Source organism: Salmo salar, chromosome ssa23 (genome assembly GCF_905237065.1).
Source record: "Salmo salar chromosome ssa23, Ssal_v3.1, whole genome shotgun sequence".
Classification (NCBI taxonomy): domain Eukaryota; kingdom Metazoa; phylum Chordata; class Actinopteri; order Salmoniformes; family Salmonidae; genus Salmo; species Salmo salar.
The window spans coordinates 24507145-24526624 of NC_059464.1; the positions used below are offsets into that span (position 1 = coordinate 24507145).

Consider the following 19480-nt stretch of genomic DNA (forward strand, 5'->3'; position numbering starts at 1 on the left):
AAACAGATGGCACTGTGATAGACTGCATCCAATTTGCTGAGTAGAATGTTGGAGGCTATTTTGTAAATGACATCGCCGAAGTCAAGGATCGGTAGGATGGTCAGTTTTATGAGGGTATGTTTGGCAGCATGAGTGAAGGACGCTTTGTTGCGAAATCGGAAGCCGATTCTAGATTTAATTTTGGATTGGAGATGCTTAATGTGAGTCTGGAAGGAGAGTTTACAGTCTAACCAGACACCTAGGTATTTGTAGTTGTCCACATATTCTAAGTCAGAACCGTCCAGAGTAGTGATGCTGGACGGGCGGGCAGGTGCGGGCAGTGATCGGTTGAAGAGCATGCATTTAGTTTCACTTGCATTTAAGAGCAGTTGGAGGCCATGGAAGGAGAGTTGTATGGCATTGAAGCTCATCTGGAGGTTAGTTAACACAGTGTCCAAAGAAGGGCCAGAAGTATACAGAATGGTGTCGTCTGCGTAGAGGTGGATCAGAGAATCATCAGCAGCGAGAGCGACATCATTGATGTATACAGAATTGAACCCTATGGCACCCCATAGAGACTGCCAGAGGTCCGGACAACAGGCCCTCCGATTTGACACACTAAACTCTGTCTGAGAAGTAGTTGGTGAACCAGGCAAGGCAGTCATTTGAGAAACCAAGGCTGTTGAGTTGGCCGATAAGAATGTGGTGATTGACAGAGTCGAAAGCCTTGGCCAGGTCGATGAATACAGCTGCACAGTATTGTCTCTTATCGATGGCGGTTATGATATCGTTTAGGACCTTGAGCGTGGCTGAGGTGCTCCCATGACCAGCTTGGAAACCAGATTGCATAGCGGAGAAGGTACGGTGGGATTCGAAATGGTCGATGATCTATTTGTTAACTTGGCTTTCAAAGACCTTATAAAGGCAGGTTAGGATAGATATACAGTTGAAGTCGGAAGTTACCATACACCTTAGCCAAATACATTTAAACTCAGTTTTCACAATTCCTGACATTTAATTCTAGTAAAAATTCCCTGTCTTAGGTCAGTTAGGATCACCACTTTATTTTAAGAAAGTGAAATGTCAGAATAATAGTAAAGAGAATGATTTATTTCAGCTTTTATTTCTTTAACCAACATTCCCAGTGGGTCAGAAGTTTACATACACTCAATTAGTATTTGGTAGCATTGCCTTTAAATGGTTTACCTTGGGTCAAACGTTTCGGGTAGCCTTCCACAAGCTTCCCACAATAAGTTGGGTGAATTTTGGCCCATTCCTCCTGACAGAGCTTGTGTAATGGAGTCAGGTTTGTAGGCCTCCTTGCTCGCAAACACTTTTTCAGTTCTGCCCACAACTTTTCTATAGAATTGAGGTCAGGGCTTTGTGATGGCCACTCCAATACCTTGATTTTGTTGTCCTGAAGTCATTTTTCCACAACTTTGGAAGTATGCTTGGGGTCATTGTCCATTTGGAAGACCCATTTGCGACCAAGCTTTAACTTCCTGACTGATGTCTTGAGATGTTGCTTCAATATATCCACATAATTTCCCTCCTCATGATGATGTCTATTTTGTGATGTGCACCAGTCCCTCCTGCAGCAAAGCACCACCACAACATGACGCTGCCACCCGCGTGCTTCACGGTTGGTATGGTGCTTTTCGACTTGCAAGCCTCCCCCTTTTTCCTCCAAACATAATGATGGTCATTATGGACATTTCTCCAAAAAGTACAATCTTTGTCCCCATGTGCAGTTGCAAACTGTAGTCTTGCTTTTTAATGGCGGTTTTGGAGCAGTGGCTTCTCCTTGCTGAGCGACATTTTAGGTTATGTCGATATAGGACTTGTTTTACTGTGGATATAGATACTTTTTTTACCTCTTTCCTCCAGAATCTTCACAAGGTCCTTTGCTTTTGTTCTGGGATTGATTTGCACTTTTCGCACCAAAGTACGTTCATCTCTAGGAGACAGAACGTGTCTCCTTCCTGAGCGGTATGACGGCTGCGTGGTCCCATGGTGTTTATACTTGCGTACTATTGTTTGTAAAGATGAACGTGGTACCTTCAGGCATTTGGACATTTCTCCCAAGGATGAACCAGACTTGTGGATGTGTGCAATTTCTTTTCTGAGGTCTTGGCTGATTTCTTTTGACTTTTCCATGATGTTAAGCAAAGAGGCACTGAGTTTGAAGGTAGGCCTTGAAATACATCCACAGGTACACCTCCAATTGACTCAAATGATGTAAATTAGCCTTTCAGAAGCTTCTAAAGCCATGACATCATTTTCTGGAATTTTCCAAGCTGTTTAAAGGCACAGTCAACTTACTGTATGTAAACTTCTGACACACTGAAATTGTGATACAGTGAATTATAAGTGAAATAATCTGTCTGTAAACAATTGTTGGAAAAAATTATTGTGTCATGCACAAAGTATATGTCCTAACCGACTTGCCAAAACTATAGTTTGTTAACAAGAAATTTGTGGAGTGGTTGAAAAACGAGTTTTAATGACTACAATCTAAGTGTATGTAAACTACCGACTTCAACTGTAGGTCTGTGGCAGTTTGGGTCTAGAGTGTCTCCCCCTTTGAAGAGGGGGATGACCGCAGCAGCTTTCTATTCTTTGGGGATCTCAGACGATACGAAAGAGAGGTTGAACAGGCTAGTAATAGGGGTTGCAACAATTTCAGCTGACAATTTTTGAAAGAGAGGGTCCAGATTGTCTTGCCCGGCTGATTTGTAGGGGTCCTGGTATTGCAGTTCTTTCAGAACATCAGCTATCTGGATTTGGGTGAAGGAGAAATGGGGGAGGCTTAGGCAAGTTGCTGTGGGCTGTTGACCAGGGTTGGGGTAGCCAGGTGGAAAGCATGGCCAGCCGTAGAAAAATGCTTATTGAAATTCTCAATTATCGTGGATTTATCGGTGGTGACAGTGTTTCCTAGGCTCAGTGCAGTGGCAGCTGGGAGGAGGTGCTCTTATTCTCCATGGCCTTTACTGTGTCCCATATCTTTTTGGAGTTTGTGCTACAGGATGCAAATTTATGCTTGAAAAAGCTAGCCTTTGCTTTCCTAACTGCCTGTGTATATTGGTTCCTAACTTCCCTGAAAAGTTGCATATCGCGGGGGCTATTCAATGCTAATGCAGTACGCCACAGGATGTTTTTGTGCTGGTCATGGGCAGTCAGGTCTGGAGTGAACCAAGGTCTATATCTGCTTATTTAAGATGGTGTGGTAAGCACTTTTAAAGAATAACCAGGCATCCTCTACTGACGGAATGAGGTCAATATCATTCCAGGATACCCGGGCCAGGTTGATTAGAAAGGCCTGCCTGCTGAAATGTTTTAGGGAGCGTTTGACAGTGATGAGGGGTGGTCGTTTGACTGCAGACCCATTACGGATGCAGGCAATGAGGCAGTGATCGCTGAGATCCTGGTTGAAGACAGCAGAGGTGTATTTGGATGGCAGGTTGGTTAGGATGATATCTATGAGGGTGCCCATGTTTACGGATTTGGGGTTGTACCTGTTAGGTCCATTGATAATTTGTGTGAGATGAAGGGCATCAAGCTTTGATTGTCAACCAGCGTTTTGTCTCAGCGCCTGCTTTTCCCCAGTCTCTCTTTTTCCTCGTCCTCCTGGTTTTGACCCTTGCTTGTCCTTATTCCGAGCCTGCCTGCCATCCTGTGCCTTTGCCCCTACTCTGGATTACCGACCTCTGGATGACCTGACCCTGAGCCTGCCTGCCATCCTGTACCTTGGCCCCACTACTCTGGATTATCAACCCCTGCCTGCCTTGACCTGTTGTTTGCCTGCCCCTGTTGTGCAATAAACATTGTTACTTCAACACAGTATGCACTTGGGTCTTACCTGAAACCTGATAGTGCTCCACCTAATAGCACAACCAAATGACCTGGATAGCAGTTGAGATTACATTAAAACAGGGGTGTCAAACTAATTCTATGGAGTGCCTAGTGTCTGCAGTTATAGCAATTATGAAGATCTCCACAGACCTGTGACCTTTGCATGCTATCTTGAACATGCACATTTCTATGATTACTTAATAAGAAGACATTTATAGTTACAGTAGGCTAACCTCAAAATGTAGCCATGGATGTGTTACTCATTTTAAGGTTGAATAAATATCGTTACATTAGTTTGTAAGACAAAGTAAATTGCTTCAATTTAAGGTTATTACAAAATAAATAATAAATTGTATTTGGTTGACAACGCAACCAAATATCAACATTTGGAGGATATCTAATGCCTGGATAGTTTCAACTGAGCCACTGGCTTAATCCTATTCTGTGACTTTTATTTTTGGTTTAGTTGGAGACAGTGTCACCAGCAAGCACCACCACACCATCACACCTCATCCTTGCTCCAAAAATCTCAAATCTGTACTCATCAGATCAAAGGACAGATTTCCTACCGGTCTAATGTACATTGCTTGTGTTTCTTGGCCCAAGCAAGTCTCTTCTTATTATTGGTGTCCTTTGGTAGTGGCAATTCAACCATTAAGCCCTGATTCACGCAGTCTCCTCTGAACAGTTGATGTTGAGATGTGTCTGTTACTTTATTTGGGCTGCAATCTGAGGTGCAGTTAACTCTAATGAACTTATCCTCTGCAGCAGAGGTAACTCTGGGTCTTCCTTTCCTGTGGCGTCCTCATGAGAGCCAGTTTCATCATAGCGCTTGATGGTTTTTGTGACTGCATTTGAAGAATTTTTCATTTTTTTTTAAATGTTCTGGATTGACTGATCTTCATGTCTTAAAGTAATGATGGACTGTCTTTTCTCTTTGCTTATTCGAGCTGTTCTTGCCATAATATGGACTTTGTATTTTACCAAATAGAGCTATCTTCTGTATACCAGCCCTACCTTGTCACAACACAACTAATTGGCTCAAACGCATCTACAATGTAGAAAATAGTAAAAATATAGAAAAACGCTTGAATGAGTAGGTGTGTCCAAACTTTTGACTGGTACTGTGTATCTCATCTTTCCACAGAGTGGTCATAATACTTTGTAGGTCAAACCGTTCAGACGCTACAGATTATTTTTATTTTTTTTCGGGATGTATCATGGTCTGATCAACACTGCTCTAGCTCTGTCACCTTTTACCCCAGATGTGGAAGTACGATATAAGCGAATGCGGTTGATTGAGACGCATCCAATGTAAAACCAGATATCTCTATTTTAAACTGACAGATGAATATGGGGATTTTTTTATTATGCTAATTAGATTTCCGCGGGGGCGCGGACATCGACCTTGGGGGTTATAACTTTGATTTTTGTTTGAGATGGAGACGTGAATCCAACATATTAATGATTAACTTAAGGATTACATTTGAAATCAACCAAAGTTCAGAAACCCTAGGCCGATATGTGTTGTCTATTTTTAGTTGAACCCTAGGTTGAATTGAAACAATAGTTGATGATAACTTTGCAAATTCTACCTAGTGTATTCGGAAAGTATTCAGACCGATTGTAAAGGGTGCGTACTGGCGGCAGAGAAGTCAGACGCAGGAGAGCAAAAACGGTGTTTCCAAACGTTGCAGTTTAATAACAAAAAAAACACCGGAAAACAGAACAATTAAATAATGGGTACATAACCCGACGCACACCAGAACAGACGTGCACAAGCAATTAGAATAAACAATCACCGACAAGGACATGAGGGGGAACAGAGGGTTAAATACACAACATGTAATTGATGGGATTGGAACCAGGTGTGATGGAAGACAAGACAAAACCAAAGGAAAATGAAAAGAGGATCAGCGATGGCTAGAAGGTCGGTGACTTCGACCGCCGAATGCCGCCCGAACAAGGAGAGGGACCAACTTTGGCGGAAGTCATGACACCGATTGCAAAAATGTCGAAAAAACTGTTTTTGCTTTGTCTTTATGGGGTATTGTGCAAAGATTGTTGAGGGGAAAAAACTATTTCATCCATTTTAGAAAAAGGCTGTAACGTAAAGAAAATGTGACAAAAGTCAAGGTGTCTGAATACTTTCCAAATGCACTGTATAGGCCTAAATAGTATCATTGATGATATACATGACTTATAAAGTATGGAAACATTTAATTTGCTTTGGTAAGCCTACCCTTTGGAATGACTTTGATAGCAACACAGTGAATATATTGATTTATTAAGAGATCTTTCAACAATCATTCTCATGGTAGCACATTGGTATTAGTCAGTGACAAATATCAAAGCGAAGCAGGACTGGGCATAGTTAAAACCCAGGATGGGATACCAAATGAATAGCTGTGGATAGATCAATTCACCAGTAAGAGGTGCTCCCCAACTATAATTGTTTTTCTGATAGTGGATATACAGTTTCAAAGGTACAAATTCAACATATTTTATGCCAGGTTTGCCTATGTTGAAAATTGATCATAGTGATGACATAATCCTGTGCTTTAAATTTCAGCCTCAAAACAAGAATTGCTAACTTTTTTTTAAATCAAATGTATTTTCCACTTAAATTCCACATCACAATACGCTGACAAATTATGTTGAAACAACATTGATTCAACCAATTTGTGCCTAGTGGGAATGCAAAATATGGTAACAGAATGACGGTTTTGTGCTGTTGGTGCCGCCATTCTGTTACCAAACTTCGCATCTGCACTGCTCTTCAAGTAAATGTGTTTTTATACAATTTTCTGTGGAAATTGTTAAAAGTAGTCCTTGTGCATAGAGTTGTATGGTTTGTTTAACTTTGCAATCATTGGTTTTTGATAGACATTTTAAAGTAAAAAAATCTGAGTCTCAGCATCATTCTGTTACCATGGAACTGCCCTACATTAAATTAATGACATGGTAAATACATATTTCATAGTTGTGCTTATATACTGTTTTGTATTGAATCATTTGATTGCACATTGCTACCACATAAGTTGCTAGTAAAGATCAAACCCGGTGTATATTTCTGTAGCTGAAGCAAGATAATGAAATATAGGGTTACTGTTAGACATGTTACGTTTAGGCATGTCCTCTGTCTCACCTCTGGGTTGGTGTCCTGTGCCTCCTCATTGTGGGAGAGTCGGACAACCTTTCCAGATGTGTTGAGACTGACAAACACCTGTAGGCACGGGTACTTGGAGCTTTTCCAGCACTCGGAGCCGCAGCTGTAGGTACAGTTAATCTCCGCCACGATGGTGGAGTTGAGCACAGTGCAGCTGGATTCCTCCGTCCACACACTACATGGCATAGGGGTGGGGAGGGTAGGGAGCAGAATTAAAGAGTTACTGACCTGTGTATAGCTAGCTCTACCCCGGTGCTCTCTGACATATTGCTGTCTGGATGCCACACAAGCAAGTTCAACATCAACAACAACTGTATCCAACAACACAACACCCATGGCTAACAATGAATTAAATGAAAAAGGAGAAGTTGTAGGAATTTTCAGGATACTGCATGATATGAAGCAGACTGAATCAGTTGAGTAGTAGAAATGGGAGAAAAGATCGACAACACTAGCAAATAGCAGATTATAGTGATTATCTCCAGCTGAATTACAAAGTCTGAATAGCCCAGCATGCTTTATAGTGTACATACTGACATTTTTTTATTAATCTAAGATCTTGGGAAAAGTAATATTCTGAATAACTTGCTTTTAACTTTCTCTTTAAGGATAAATGTTGCACTACTTTTTCACTGAATCCAAATAGAAAAGGAACGACTTGAGGTGGAATTAAATAAAAAATTGCAGCACACTGTGGTTTGGAATGACGTTGGTGCCTTGCAGTGTAATTGGTGCTGTATTGTGATAGGCTATTGTGTACTGAAGTTTGTCCCCTGTGTCCCTTGCTTTCATGCTGTAACAGTTACATTGAGCTCATAGCGCAAATGCTACTCATAAGCCTCAGCTGGCATCTTAAATGCCTCTGACTGCAATTTATGTTCACAACTAAAGTATAGAGGGACCACACCATTTGGAATGCACAGTTTTAGCTACACAGTTCTAGCTCCCGGGAGGGGCTAATATAGGGGGATTGTATAGTTTGCCATGCACTTTAAAGACAGTTTGGCTAACAGGTGTGTTTCAGTGACAGTTCAGACAGCATTTGAGCCATTATCCTAGACTAGCCAAAGTAATATACACATGGTGACACATGATGAAGATCTAACAGCAGCTTTTTCTTTGACATGCATGTGGCTACATGAAGAAAACAAACTTCAGGACATTGTGATTGACTTGGTGAGTGAGAGCAAATTACCTGTCTGAGTAGGAGTGCACCATGGTAATGCCCAGCACAAAGTACATCATCACAGAGAAGAGGATCATGCTGAGTCCCAGGAGAATAGCTCTGTCCTCCCCAGCCTTCAGCGCTGTCACTGTCTTCCTCTTGTCTAGCACGTCATATTCCCGGACCTTCTGATAAATAGTCCTGATTCATACATTACCAACACACACACACACACACACACACACACACACACACACACACACACACACACACACACACACACACACACACTTAACAGGGTTGCATCATGAGGTCATCTGGCTTGACCAAATGGAATTAGTCAAATCAATACATAATTAATAGCCTTTTAAGGGTCAATATGAATTTAATTCTCTTCTCTTGGGCATGGACATGCAACGCTTGAAATAAATGATTTTTTACATTTTGCACACTGATCATGTGATTTACTTTCCATCACGAATAATGCGAAAACGTCATAGCTAATATTACTGTTGACTGGTAGACCAGTAGATAATGAGATATTCGTTTTTCCAAATACAAACTGACAGATTTTCCCTTTTATTCAAAATTATTGTAGCTTAAAGCTGGGTGCACAAATTTGATTCTCATTGATGTAATTAAGCTGATAAGCTTTTACAAACCAACAAAAAAAATCTGACATTGTAGAATTAAGCACATCCCAATCTTAGTAAAGCTTGTTACAGATGTAAGTATAATGACATTAACTAGATTTCTGATTTAAAAAAACTAATATAAAACTCAATGTCAGATTTACCAAGCATTTGTTACGGTGACAAATTTCATGTCTTAAGTCTGTTGTTCCCTCTCAAAAACAAAATTACAAACTTTTCAGAAGTGCATCATAGATCTGCCCCATGATTCTTTGTGCTGTGTAAAGTATAAAGGGTACCATACCTTCTCTCACTTCCTGATCCCTGAGCTCCTTTGCTTCCTGCCCATAGGAACATCCTCTCTGAGGACTCTTTGTGCCCACTACCACTCACAGAGGGTGTCACACAGGGCTGCTGAGACCACCTGCCAGGGACAGACACAAACACTCAGTGACCCATGTGCCCCTCAGTCTCCACACACCTATGCTGGAAGTGCCACCCCCTCAGAGCCTGGTCAGGATACCCCACAGCCAGGTGAGAAGAGTTTTCTCACTGAAGGACTTAATCAACCCTATTCATCTTCTGCAGAAAGAAAAAGCCACGTATTCCACAGAGTTTAGAGCCACTCGCCATCTACTAGGATAGTCACCAAGGCGAATCATCTTTTGAATGTTTGAAGAGCTGGAGTTCACAGAGGCAGAGAGGGAGCAGCAGCAGCACGCATCCACCTGAGGCACACGAACAGCACTCATGGCACACACGCCTTCCTGTGTGCTTCAAGCCCACTCGTCTGGCACTTAATTTCCTGCCTGTTCATTTGTTATTGACTATTCATAGTCTGAGCAACGGTGACGGGCTGGTGGAATAATGATGAGGTTTCAAGGCGCAGAGGACTTGCGAAAGCATTGATCCCTTCCGACTATTCAGCAGTTTGAGGCGAGAGGCATTCAAAGCCTCCCTCCTCCCCTGAACCTCCTCCCCAACCTCTCTCTGTTGATTGATCATAATGGAGAGCCTCCTAGCAATGTAGTTGCATTGGAGTTTTCAGGGAAAATTAATAACTGCTCGGAGTAGTAAGGAAAGTAGTGGGATTGCCCAGACCCTTTTTGTTCATATTAGGAGATTTAAACACAAACATCCACTCTCATTATGTAGATAAGGTTCATAGAGAAGGTTTTGATTGTGTGTGTGTGTGTGTGTGTGTGTGTGTGTGTGTGTGTGTGTGTGTGTGTGTGTGTGTGTGTGTGTGTGTGTGTGTGTGTGTGTGTGTGTGTGTGTGTGTGTGTGTGTGTGTGTGTGTGTGTGTGTGTGTGTGTGTTTGTGTGTGTGTGTCTGTCTTTGCTTATCAATAGATTATTGTGTTTCATTTACATTTACATTTACGTCATTCTATCTCCTGCCTTAGTAAAGACTCTGAGATGAATAAATAGGCTATGATGTTGTGCTCCTATCGCACAGGAATAGTCTACCCATACTGTGAAATATTTTGAATACTTACTTTCGAGCATGCTTGGCTATTGAATGAGCGATGATACATTTGCTGGTTGCTCTCAATAAAAAATATTTTCTGGCAAACCTTCCAAAGAGCCTATCGGCATGGAGGTGGCGTCTAATTTTATTTGGAGACCTGGTAACGCAAATATGCGACCAAGTTCTGTAATTCTCCAACTTTGGACCTTGGATTTTTCTTTGCCTCCTGAACTATTTTCCTCACTGTGCATGGGGGCAAGATAAACTTGATACAAGATACAGTAAATAACCTATTAACTTGTTGACAAGTTAACAAATGTTATGTTGGATTTACTTCTCAACCAAAAATACAAGTGAAAGAGTATAATTAAGCAAGTAGCTCAGATGGAACTATCCCAGCAGTAAATACATCTCCTTTAAATGTTGATATTTGGTTGCGTTGTCAACCAAACACAACCAAACTCAATATTACCTTTATAATATAGTAAGTAGCCTACAATTAAGGATATCTTACAAACGAATGTAACAGTATTTATTCATCCTTAAAATGAGTAACACACCATGGCCACATTTTGAGGTTACTGTATCAATAAATATATTCTTATGTAATCATAGAAAGCCTACATGTTCAAGGTCGCAGGTCTATGGAAATCTTCACAAATGCTATGATATTCTGCAAGGCATTTATGACTTGCACCATGTACTTTAATGTAATCTCAACTGCAATCCAGGTCATTTTGGTTGTGCTATTAGATGAAATCAAAAAAATCAAATCAAATCATGAAGCACAGTGATTACAGATTAAAACTTGTATAAATAAACAAAATATCAGACATTGAATTTCAAGCTTTCAAACCAATCAGTACATGTAACCATATTCTCTCTACATTCAATAGTGTTCTCTCTAAATAAACATTGTTATTTCATGGCTCCACACACTAGTCAGGGGATGCCTGGAAGCAGATTGAGGGGGCGTACCTTTCTGTCACGGTGTCTTTAGCCAAGCGATGTGCTAATGCTGCCTTTTGGAGCCCTGACACATTGAAACGAGAACAGATTATTGCACTATTCTCACCTAACTACCTGCCGGATGTCTGATGTGGCACATAGGATAATCTATTTAGCAGTGTGTTTTTTAGGGACAGTCCTGCATATGAGCTCTGTCTTTATGAAAGGACAATTGTTGACAAGTTCATCAAGAGGGGTAGTTATACTGTACATGAGACCAACACAATGTGCACAGTACACTACACACTGTAACTAGAATGCACCTTATATGCCTGCTGTTGAGTCAGACCAAATGTAGAAAACAATGCATCCCGTTTAAAATGGCAACCTGTTGCCTCCTATTATAGTAGCAGGATGATTAGCTATGTTGCATCTAGTGTCCATAGTGTCCCATTGGCAGAGATGGCTTCATTAGCCCTGTGATTTGCTCACCTCTCATATTTAACACATAATTACATGCCTAATCTTGCATGAAATTGCGCTAATGACATTACCAAAGGTAAACTCCAAAGGAGAACATTGTTGATGAGATTAAAACATAGAGATAAAGCGGTATTGTATCCTATTATTTAATTTGTGCCTTCACTTAGATGCTGACAGTATTTCTGGCTACTGTGAAATAGCTGCATCTCTGTTCACAGCAGACCAATTAGATGAATCAGAGTGATCACAGACTGATGCCTTATCTTGAGTCTGTGCCTAGTGTCATGAAGTATTGACAGAAAAGTCAGGAGTCTGGGGTAATACGATAAATGACATGAGGGGATTCACTGGAATGTGCTTGCTCATTGTTGTCTGTCTCACTAAAGTCTGCCTTTGCACATATAAAATGTGTTTAGCCGTCTATTGAAGACTGTCTACAAAGATGTATTAATTCAAAGAACCTGTGCCACTAGTACTACATTTCATTTAGATGCTTGTTGTCTGTCACACTCTCTTGCAAGTTTTACACAATAATAAAGCAAACCTTGCCCTGTCTGCATGTATTCATCTACTGTCATCATCAGGCAATTATTATGATCTTTTAATGGGAGCATTTTTTCAGGTCTATTGCTTTAATTAGAATTTCATTATGTAAACTTTATCCACTGCCGGAGGCTAATGGCTGCAGAGTGAACAGGAGCATCCAACAGCTCTGCTGCCTGGGACATATAGGCAGACACAGGTGTCTCCACACACAGGACCATGGTGTGCTCTCATGTTTTACAATCCTGATTTAAGAGAACTACCAGGAGGCATCTGCCAGACCGCATCATCAATGACTCAGGGGGGTGTCACAGTAAAACAGGACAGTGCTCCAAGACAGCGTATGGTGCTGACATGCAGGCAGCAGCATATGCCAACCATTCCACTGTGTTAAGCCTTAAGGCCATGTGGAAAAACCATGTTGTTCATTCAGAAAATATGTCAAGGTCAGCTGGGTGAAACTCCTCCAGAGCTTTCTGAGCAACACTCCCTGGACACCAGCGTGACACACACAGTGACTTTCAGGTTTGTCCTTAAATGAATATCTTTAAAAACTTCCCCCAGACAAATCTTCTGTACAACCCCTACGTATTTCCCTTTGCACTTTCCTTTCTTTTAGCTAAATGGAGACAATCATATATATTCCACAGTATCCTCATCAGAACTCAAATAGTGCCTCCAAAGTGCATGAGTAATGCAGTGACTTTAAAGTGTAGGCTACCAGCAGGTAGACTTGTACTATTTAAGCAAAATAACCAAAACATGGGGAACCCTTAAAATGTTTTATGGCTTTCAATAAAGTTGTTCTCTGGGAAATGTAGAGAGTTTTCTCCATTCCCCGTCCCTCTCGCTCATCTTTATACATTGCCAGCCAGTTGCTTACATCTAAAAGCCCTGCGTCTACTTGCAGTCCTTTCCAGCTTGGCCATGGCAGTGCATCTGCAAAATTAGAACTAATTAGGCATTAGCTGCCAAAAAGAGAGACTTTAATGAGCTCATAAAAACAAATCCATAATGCTTAAATGTGTTAAGCATCAACCTGGTTCCACCTGAGCACTAAACTACTGTAGCTCTGCTTGCCTGAGTGGCCATTTTGGGCTGAGGCTTCTGTCTCAATGTTAAACATTTTTTTACAGTAATGGCTTGAATCCAGTATGAGATTTTTCCTCACAAAAAGCCAGTTTATTTCAAATTGGTCAAGTTCAAAGTATTGTAAGAAAGGGGAGAGAGTACCCTACTGGACTTCCTGAAGGTGCATAGTGCCAGAAGATCTTTGACACCTCCTGTACGGGGAAAGAGGGCTGGCTTCGGCAACATAGCGTCAATAAGACATTCCTTGGATTTCAAAAACACAAAATGTACGTCAATCACTCCCATAATCACTCCCAAATACCACCATGATCCTATGTGATAGTAACAGAGTCAGTGAGGAGGGCGAAGGGGTTGGAATTCTACATCGATGGATGGAGAGCAGGGGGTGTGTTTAAAAAGCAGGTGCTGTACTATTTGTGGTCTGTAAATAGAGGCTAAGGACTTGGTGCCGGGCCACTACAGCAATCCATTGGTCCAGGCTTCTCTCCAGAGCTGCTGGGAAGCCAAATTACAGGGACCCAGGCAGGGTGGGCAGAGCCTGTCCATGGAGGGCATGATTAGGGAATGATAACTGGGCACAGGGGTAACATTTAGCGCCCCAGTTAAGCTTTCAAACTGAGGACATTTATGTCATTGAATCAGTAGCACTTGGAACATGGTGTGTGTTATATATTTGATATTTTTAGTTCTCGTGATTTAGAAATAGCAGGCTATGGCAGTGTCATTATGATTATAATTGTGTTTTTGACCTTCCTCTGAGGCATCTTGAAAAGATCCTTCTATTCTTCCTGTCATTTTGATATCAATCATTCTCCATTAAAGACAAATCTGTGAGGGACAAAGTGGTTCTCTTGGACTGACTGTTCAATGTCATGTCTTATCCTAGTAGTGAGATAATAAACACAACTTAATAGCAGTGTGACATGAAGTATGCAGTATGTGTCAAAAAGTAACAGTTCATGCTCCCGTGACTTATCATAGGGAAAATACATAATTGTAAGAAATTCAGAGTTGTTTTGGAAATTAAGTTTACTCACTCTACTTTTTGTAATAAGGCACACACTGAATAAAGAACACATTGCAAGTGTTTATATCCAGACCGGATGCATTGTTCGTTTAAGACTAATTAGGACTCTGCTTTTTACCATGGAACAATAAAAAAAAAGCTTAAATTAGACTTATATATTTTTTTTCAGTTTTGGGGCATCATATAGTGTAGGATGTAGCAGCCCAGACAGTACATGTTCAACACATTTTCTTAAAATATTTGTGTCAAGCAGGACACTGTAAAAGTAGAAGGCAACAAACACACGCAGCTTATATACCCAGGACCATCAATACACATGTCAGGTCCTGACCAGTATAAGGGTTATTTGTTATTGTAGTTTGGTCAGGACGTGGCAGAGGGTATTTGTTTTATGTGGTTCGGGGTGGTGTTTTTGGAGAAGGGTATTTGATTTATGTATTCCGGGGTTTTGGGGCACTGTTCCTTGTTTATGTATTTCTATGTTTAGTCTAGTTGATTGTATTTCTATGTTTAGGTTAATGGGGGTTGGACTCTCAATTGGAGGCAGGTGCTTTCTCGTTGCCTCTGATTGAGAGTCCTATATATGGGTATGTGTTTGGTTTAGTGTTTGTGGGAGATTGTTTCTTGTTTTGCTGAGTGTGCCTGACAAGACTGTTTTGTTGTTCGTGAGTTTGTTTTGTTGTTCTTGTTGTTTAAATAAATATACAAGATGAGCATCCACATTCCTGCTGCGTTTTGGTCCTCCATTCCAGACGACAACACAAGGCTTGTTGATTCTACAAAGAGATTATATTGTAGAATGTTCACTTCAAAAAGAGAAATGTAGTGGATACACAGTAGCTTACCTTGTTTGTTTCAAACATTCCTCATCCATATCTTAAATTTATACCAAGTACACAATCACTCCCAATTTACAATCATGTGACATCATGGTTGGTCTTTTGGGACCATTTGTAAGAACCTGGTTATAACTGGAATGGGAGTTAGTACGTTGGACTAAATATTGAACAAAGAAACCTTCCAACAGCATGTTCACTTTATTAGTAAATGTGTCATGAAAGACATACTGTAGCTGCTGAAGAAATGAGTGTGATCAATGTAAGCGAGGTCCTTGTAAATATTTGTTTGAGGGTGAGCATGCACTCAGGTGACTCAGGCTCTTCATGGTAAAGCCCTGCCTGTTTCACTGAGCTTTCAGCCTTTTCTAACCATGCAGCAGAGGAGAAACCAGACTGAGAGTAGCCCTAAACCTAAGTATCAAAACAGCCTGAATCTCACCTTTGTTCCAGAGGATGGGCATGCAGCAGAGTCAGGGGTCAGTGTTTCTGGTGAGTCATCCAACATGGCCGCTCGCTACACTACCACTGGGACTTCCCATGCACTGTCTGCCAGTAGACTATTCGATAGCGACAGGCAGCAAGATTTACACACCACTCTTGTCAATGCAGTCTGAGCATTTGTCAATATTGTTGTGAGTGGAAAGAGGAGGCTTCCGGCAGCAGCCATCAATTGGTTAATGTAAAACCTGTGGTGTTCCTCAGGCCATGCCTCCAGGCAGGAATCCACCCAGCAGGCTTTTAATCACACTCATTCAGACCCATTCACAGAGGCCTTGCTGCAGCAACACACCGACAAAGACCACGTATCAAGACTGGCCAATAATAATACGTATCCTGAAAGTGTCATTTCCTTCACTGTTTCAGCTACATACGCAAGCACAACTGCCTTTGTCTCAACTGTTTGTGTCAACTGTTTTGCTATTGAGGCAAAGGTTTAATGAAAGATTTTATGTGACACTGATATGTTTTATATCCAGTGGTGGAAAAAGTACTCAAATGTCATACTTGAGTAAAATAAAAGATACCTTAATAGAAAATTTGAATAATTTCAAATTCCTTATAATAAACTCAGCAAAAAAATAAACGTCCCTTTTTCTGGACCCTGCCTTTCAAAGATCATTCGTAAAAATCCAAATAACTTCACAGATCTTCATTGTAAAGGGTTTAAACACTGTTTCCCATGCTTGTTCAATGAACCATAAACAATTAATGAACATGCACCTGTGGAACGGTCGTTAAGACACTAACAGCTTACAGACGGTAGGCAATTAAGGTCACAGTTATGAAAACGTAGGACACTAAAGAGGCCTGTCTACTGACTCTGAAAAACACCAAAAGAAAGATGCCCAGGGTCCTTGCTCATCTGCGTGAACGTGCCTAAGGCATGCCTAAGGCCTGCAGATGTGGCCAGGACAATAAATTGCAATGTCCGTACTGTGAAACGCCTAAGACAGCGCTACAGGGAAACAGGACGGACAGCTGATCGTCCTCGCAGTGGCAGACCACGTGTAACAACACCTGCACAGGATCGGAACATCCGAACATCACACCTGCACACCATCACAACTGCCCGAGTTACACCAGGAACGCACAATCCCTCCATCAGTGCTCAGACTGTCCATAATAGGCTGAGAGAGGCTGGACTGGGGGCTTGTAGGCCTGTTGTAAGGCAGGTCCTCACCAGACATCACCGGCAACAACGTTGTCTATGGGCACAAACCCACCATCGCTGGAGCAGACAGGACTGGCAAAAAGTGCTCTTCACTGACGAGTTGCTGTTTTGTTTCACCAGGGGGGATGGTCGGATTTGCGTTTATTGTCGAAGGAATGAGCATTACACCGAGGCCTGTACTCTGGAGCGAGATCAATTTGGAGGTGGAGGGTCCGTCATGGTCTGGGGCGGTGTGTCACAGCATCATCGGACTGAGCTTGTTGTCATTGCAGGCAATATCAACGCTGTGCGTTACAGGGAAGACATCCTCATCCCTCATGTGGTACCCTTCCTGCAGGCTCATCCTGACATGACCCTCCAGCATGACAATGCCACCAGCCATACTACTCCTTCTGTGTGTGATTTCCTGCAAGACAGGAATGTCAGTGTTCTGCCATGGCCAGTGAAGAGCCCGGATCTCAATCCCATTGAGCACGTCTGGGACCTGTTGGATCGGAGGGTGAGGGCTAGGGCCATTCCCCCCAGAAATGTCTGGGAACTTGCAGGTGCCTTGGTGGAAGAGTGGGGTAATATCTCACAGCAAGAACTTGAAAATCTGGTGCAATCCATGAGGAGGAGATGCACTGCAGTACTTAATGCAGCTGGTGGCCACACCAGATTCTGACTGTTACTTTTGATTTTGACCTCCCCTTTGTTCAGGGACACATTATTCAATTTCTGTTAGTCACATGTCTGTGGTACTTGTTCAGTTTATATCTGTTGTTGAATCCTGTTATGTTCATACAAATATATACAAATGTTAATGTAAATAAATGCAGTTGACAGTGAAAGGACGTTTATTTTTTTGCTGAGTTTGTTATGCAAACCGGACAGCAGAATCGTATTTTTTTTTACATTTGACATTTTAGTCATTTAGCAGACGCTCTTATCCAGAGCGACTTACAGTAGTGAATACATACATTTCATGCATTTTTTTTTTTTTTGTACAGGCCCCCCGTGGGAATCGAACCCACAACCCTGGCATTGCACACACCATGCTCGACCAACTGAGCCACAGGGAAGGCTGCCCTGAACTGCCGGAGTGGCCAGACTGCCCTGAACTGCCGGAGTGGCCAGACTGCCCTGAAAATTGAAAGAATATGGCACCACAACAAACCTGCCAAGAGATGTCCGCCCACCAAACGTCACAGACCAGGCAAGGAGGGTATTAATCAGAGAGGCAACAAAGAGACCAAAGATAACCCTGAATGAGCTGCAAAGCTCCACAGCGGAGATTGGAGTATCTGTCTATAGGACCACTTTAAGCTGTACACTCCACACAGCTGGGCTTTACGGAAGAGTGGCCAGAAAAAAAGCCATTGCTTAAAGAAAAAAATGAGCAAACATGTTTGGTGTTCGCCAAAAGGCCTGTGGGAGACTCCCAAAACAAATGGAAGAAGATACTCTGGTTAGATGAAACTAAAATGTAGCTTTTTGGACATCAAGGAAAATGTCTGGTGCAAACCCAACACCTCTCATGACCCCGAGAACACCATCCCCACAGTGAATCATGGTGGTGGCAGCATTATGCTGTGGGTAGTTTTTCATCAGCAGGGAATGGGAAACTGGTCAGAGTTGAAGGAATGATGGATGGCGCTAAATCAGGGAAATTCTTGAGGGAAACCTGTTTCAGTCTTCAAGAGATTTGAGACTGGGATGGAGGTTCACCTTCCAGCAGGACAATGACCCTAAGCGTACTGATAGAGCAACACTTGAGTGGTTTAAGGGGAAACATTTAAATGTCTTGGAATGGCCTAGTCAAAGCCCAGACTTCAATCCAATTGAGAATCTGTGGTATGACTTAAAGATTTCTGTATACCAGCGGAACCCATCCAACTTGAAGGAGCTGGGGCAGTTTTGCCTTGAAGAATGGGCAAAAATCCCAGTGGTTAGATGTGCCAAGCTAATAGAGACATACCCCAAGAGACTTGCAACTGTAATTGCTGCAAAAGGTGGCTCTACAAAGTATTGGCTTTGGGGGAGGTGAATAGTTATGCATGCTCAAGTTTTCAGTTTTTTGTCTTCTTTCTTATTTGTTTCACAATAAATAAATATTTAGCATCTTCAAAGTGGTAGGTATGTTGTGTAAATCAAATGATACAACCCCCCCCCCAGGCCCAATAATATTTTATTTCCAGGTTAAAAGGCAACAAAATAGGAAAAATGCCAATGGGGGTGAATACTTTCGCAAGCCACTGTAGTAAAGTAAAGTACAGATAACCCAAAAAACGATTTAAGTAGTGGATCGTGGACTACAGAGAAAGGAAGGCCGAACAGGCCTCCATTAACATCGACGGGTCTGAAGTGGAGAGGATCGAGAGTTTCAAGTTCCTTGGTGTCCACATCACCAACTATATTGTCCAAACACACCGAGGCAGTTGTGAAGAGGACACGACAACACCTTTCCCCCACAGGAGACTGAAAAGATTTGGCATGAGTCCCCAGATCCGCAAAAAGTTCTACAGCTGCACCATCGAGTGCATCCTGACCGGTTGCATTACCTCTACAGAGGGTAGTGCGTACGGCCCAGTACATTGCTGGGATCAAGCTTCCTGACATCCAGGACCTAT

The 19480-nt window shown here is 41.9% G+C and overlaps 1 protein-coding gene across 1 annotated transcript in view; it reads right to left on the reverse strand.

Annotated features, from left to right (window-relative positions):
- The window catches only part of LOC106584247 (calcium-activated potassium channel subunit beta-2-like), a 33737-nt gene that overhangs the window by 2110 nt on the left and 12147 nt on the right, over positions 1 to 19480 (reverse strand). The window contains exons 2-4 of the mRNA XM_045705908.1: positions 9102 to 9221; positions 8196 to 8366; positions 6980 to 7274 (exon numbers count right to left, since the gene is read on the reverse strand). Coding sequence (XP_045561864.1) covers positions 6980 to 7274; positions 8196 to 8366; positions 9102 to 9221 — 586 coding nt within the window. The remainder of the gene's footprint in view (positions 1 to 6979; positions 7275 to 8195; positions 8367 to 9101; positions 9222 to 19480) is intronic.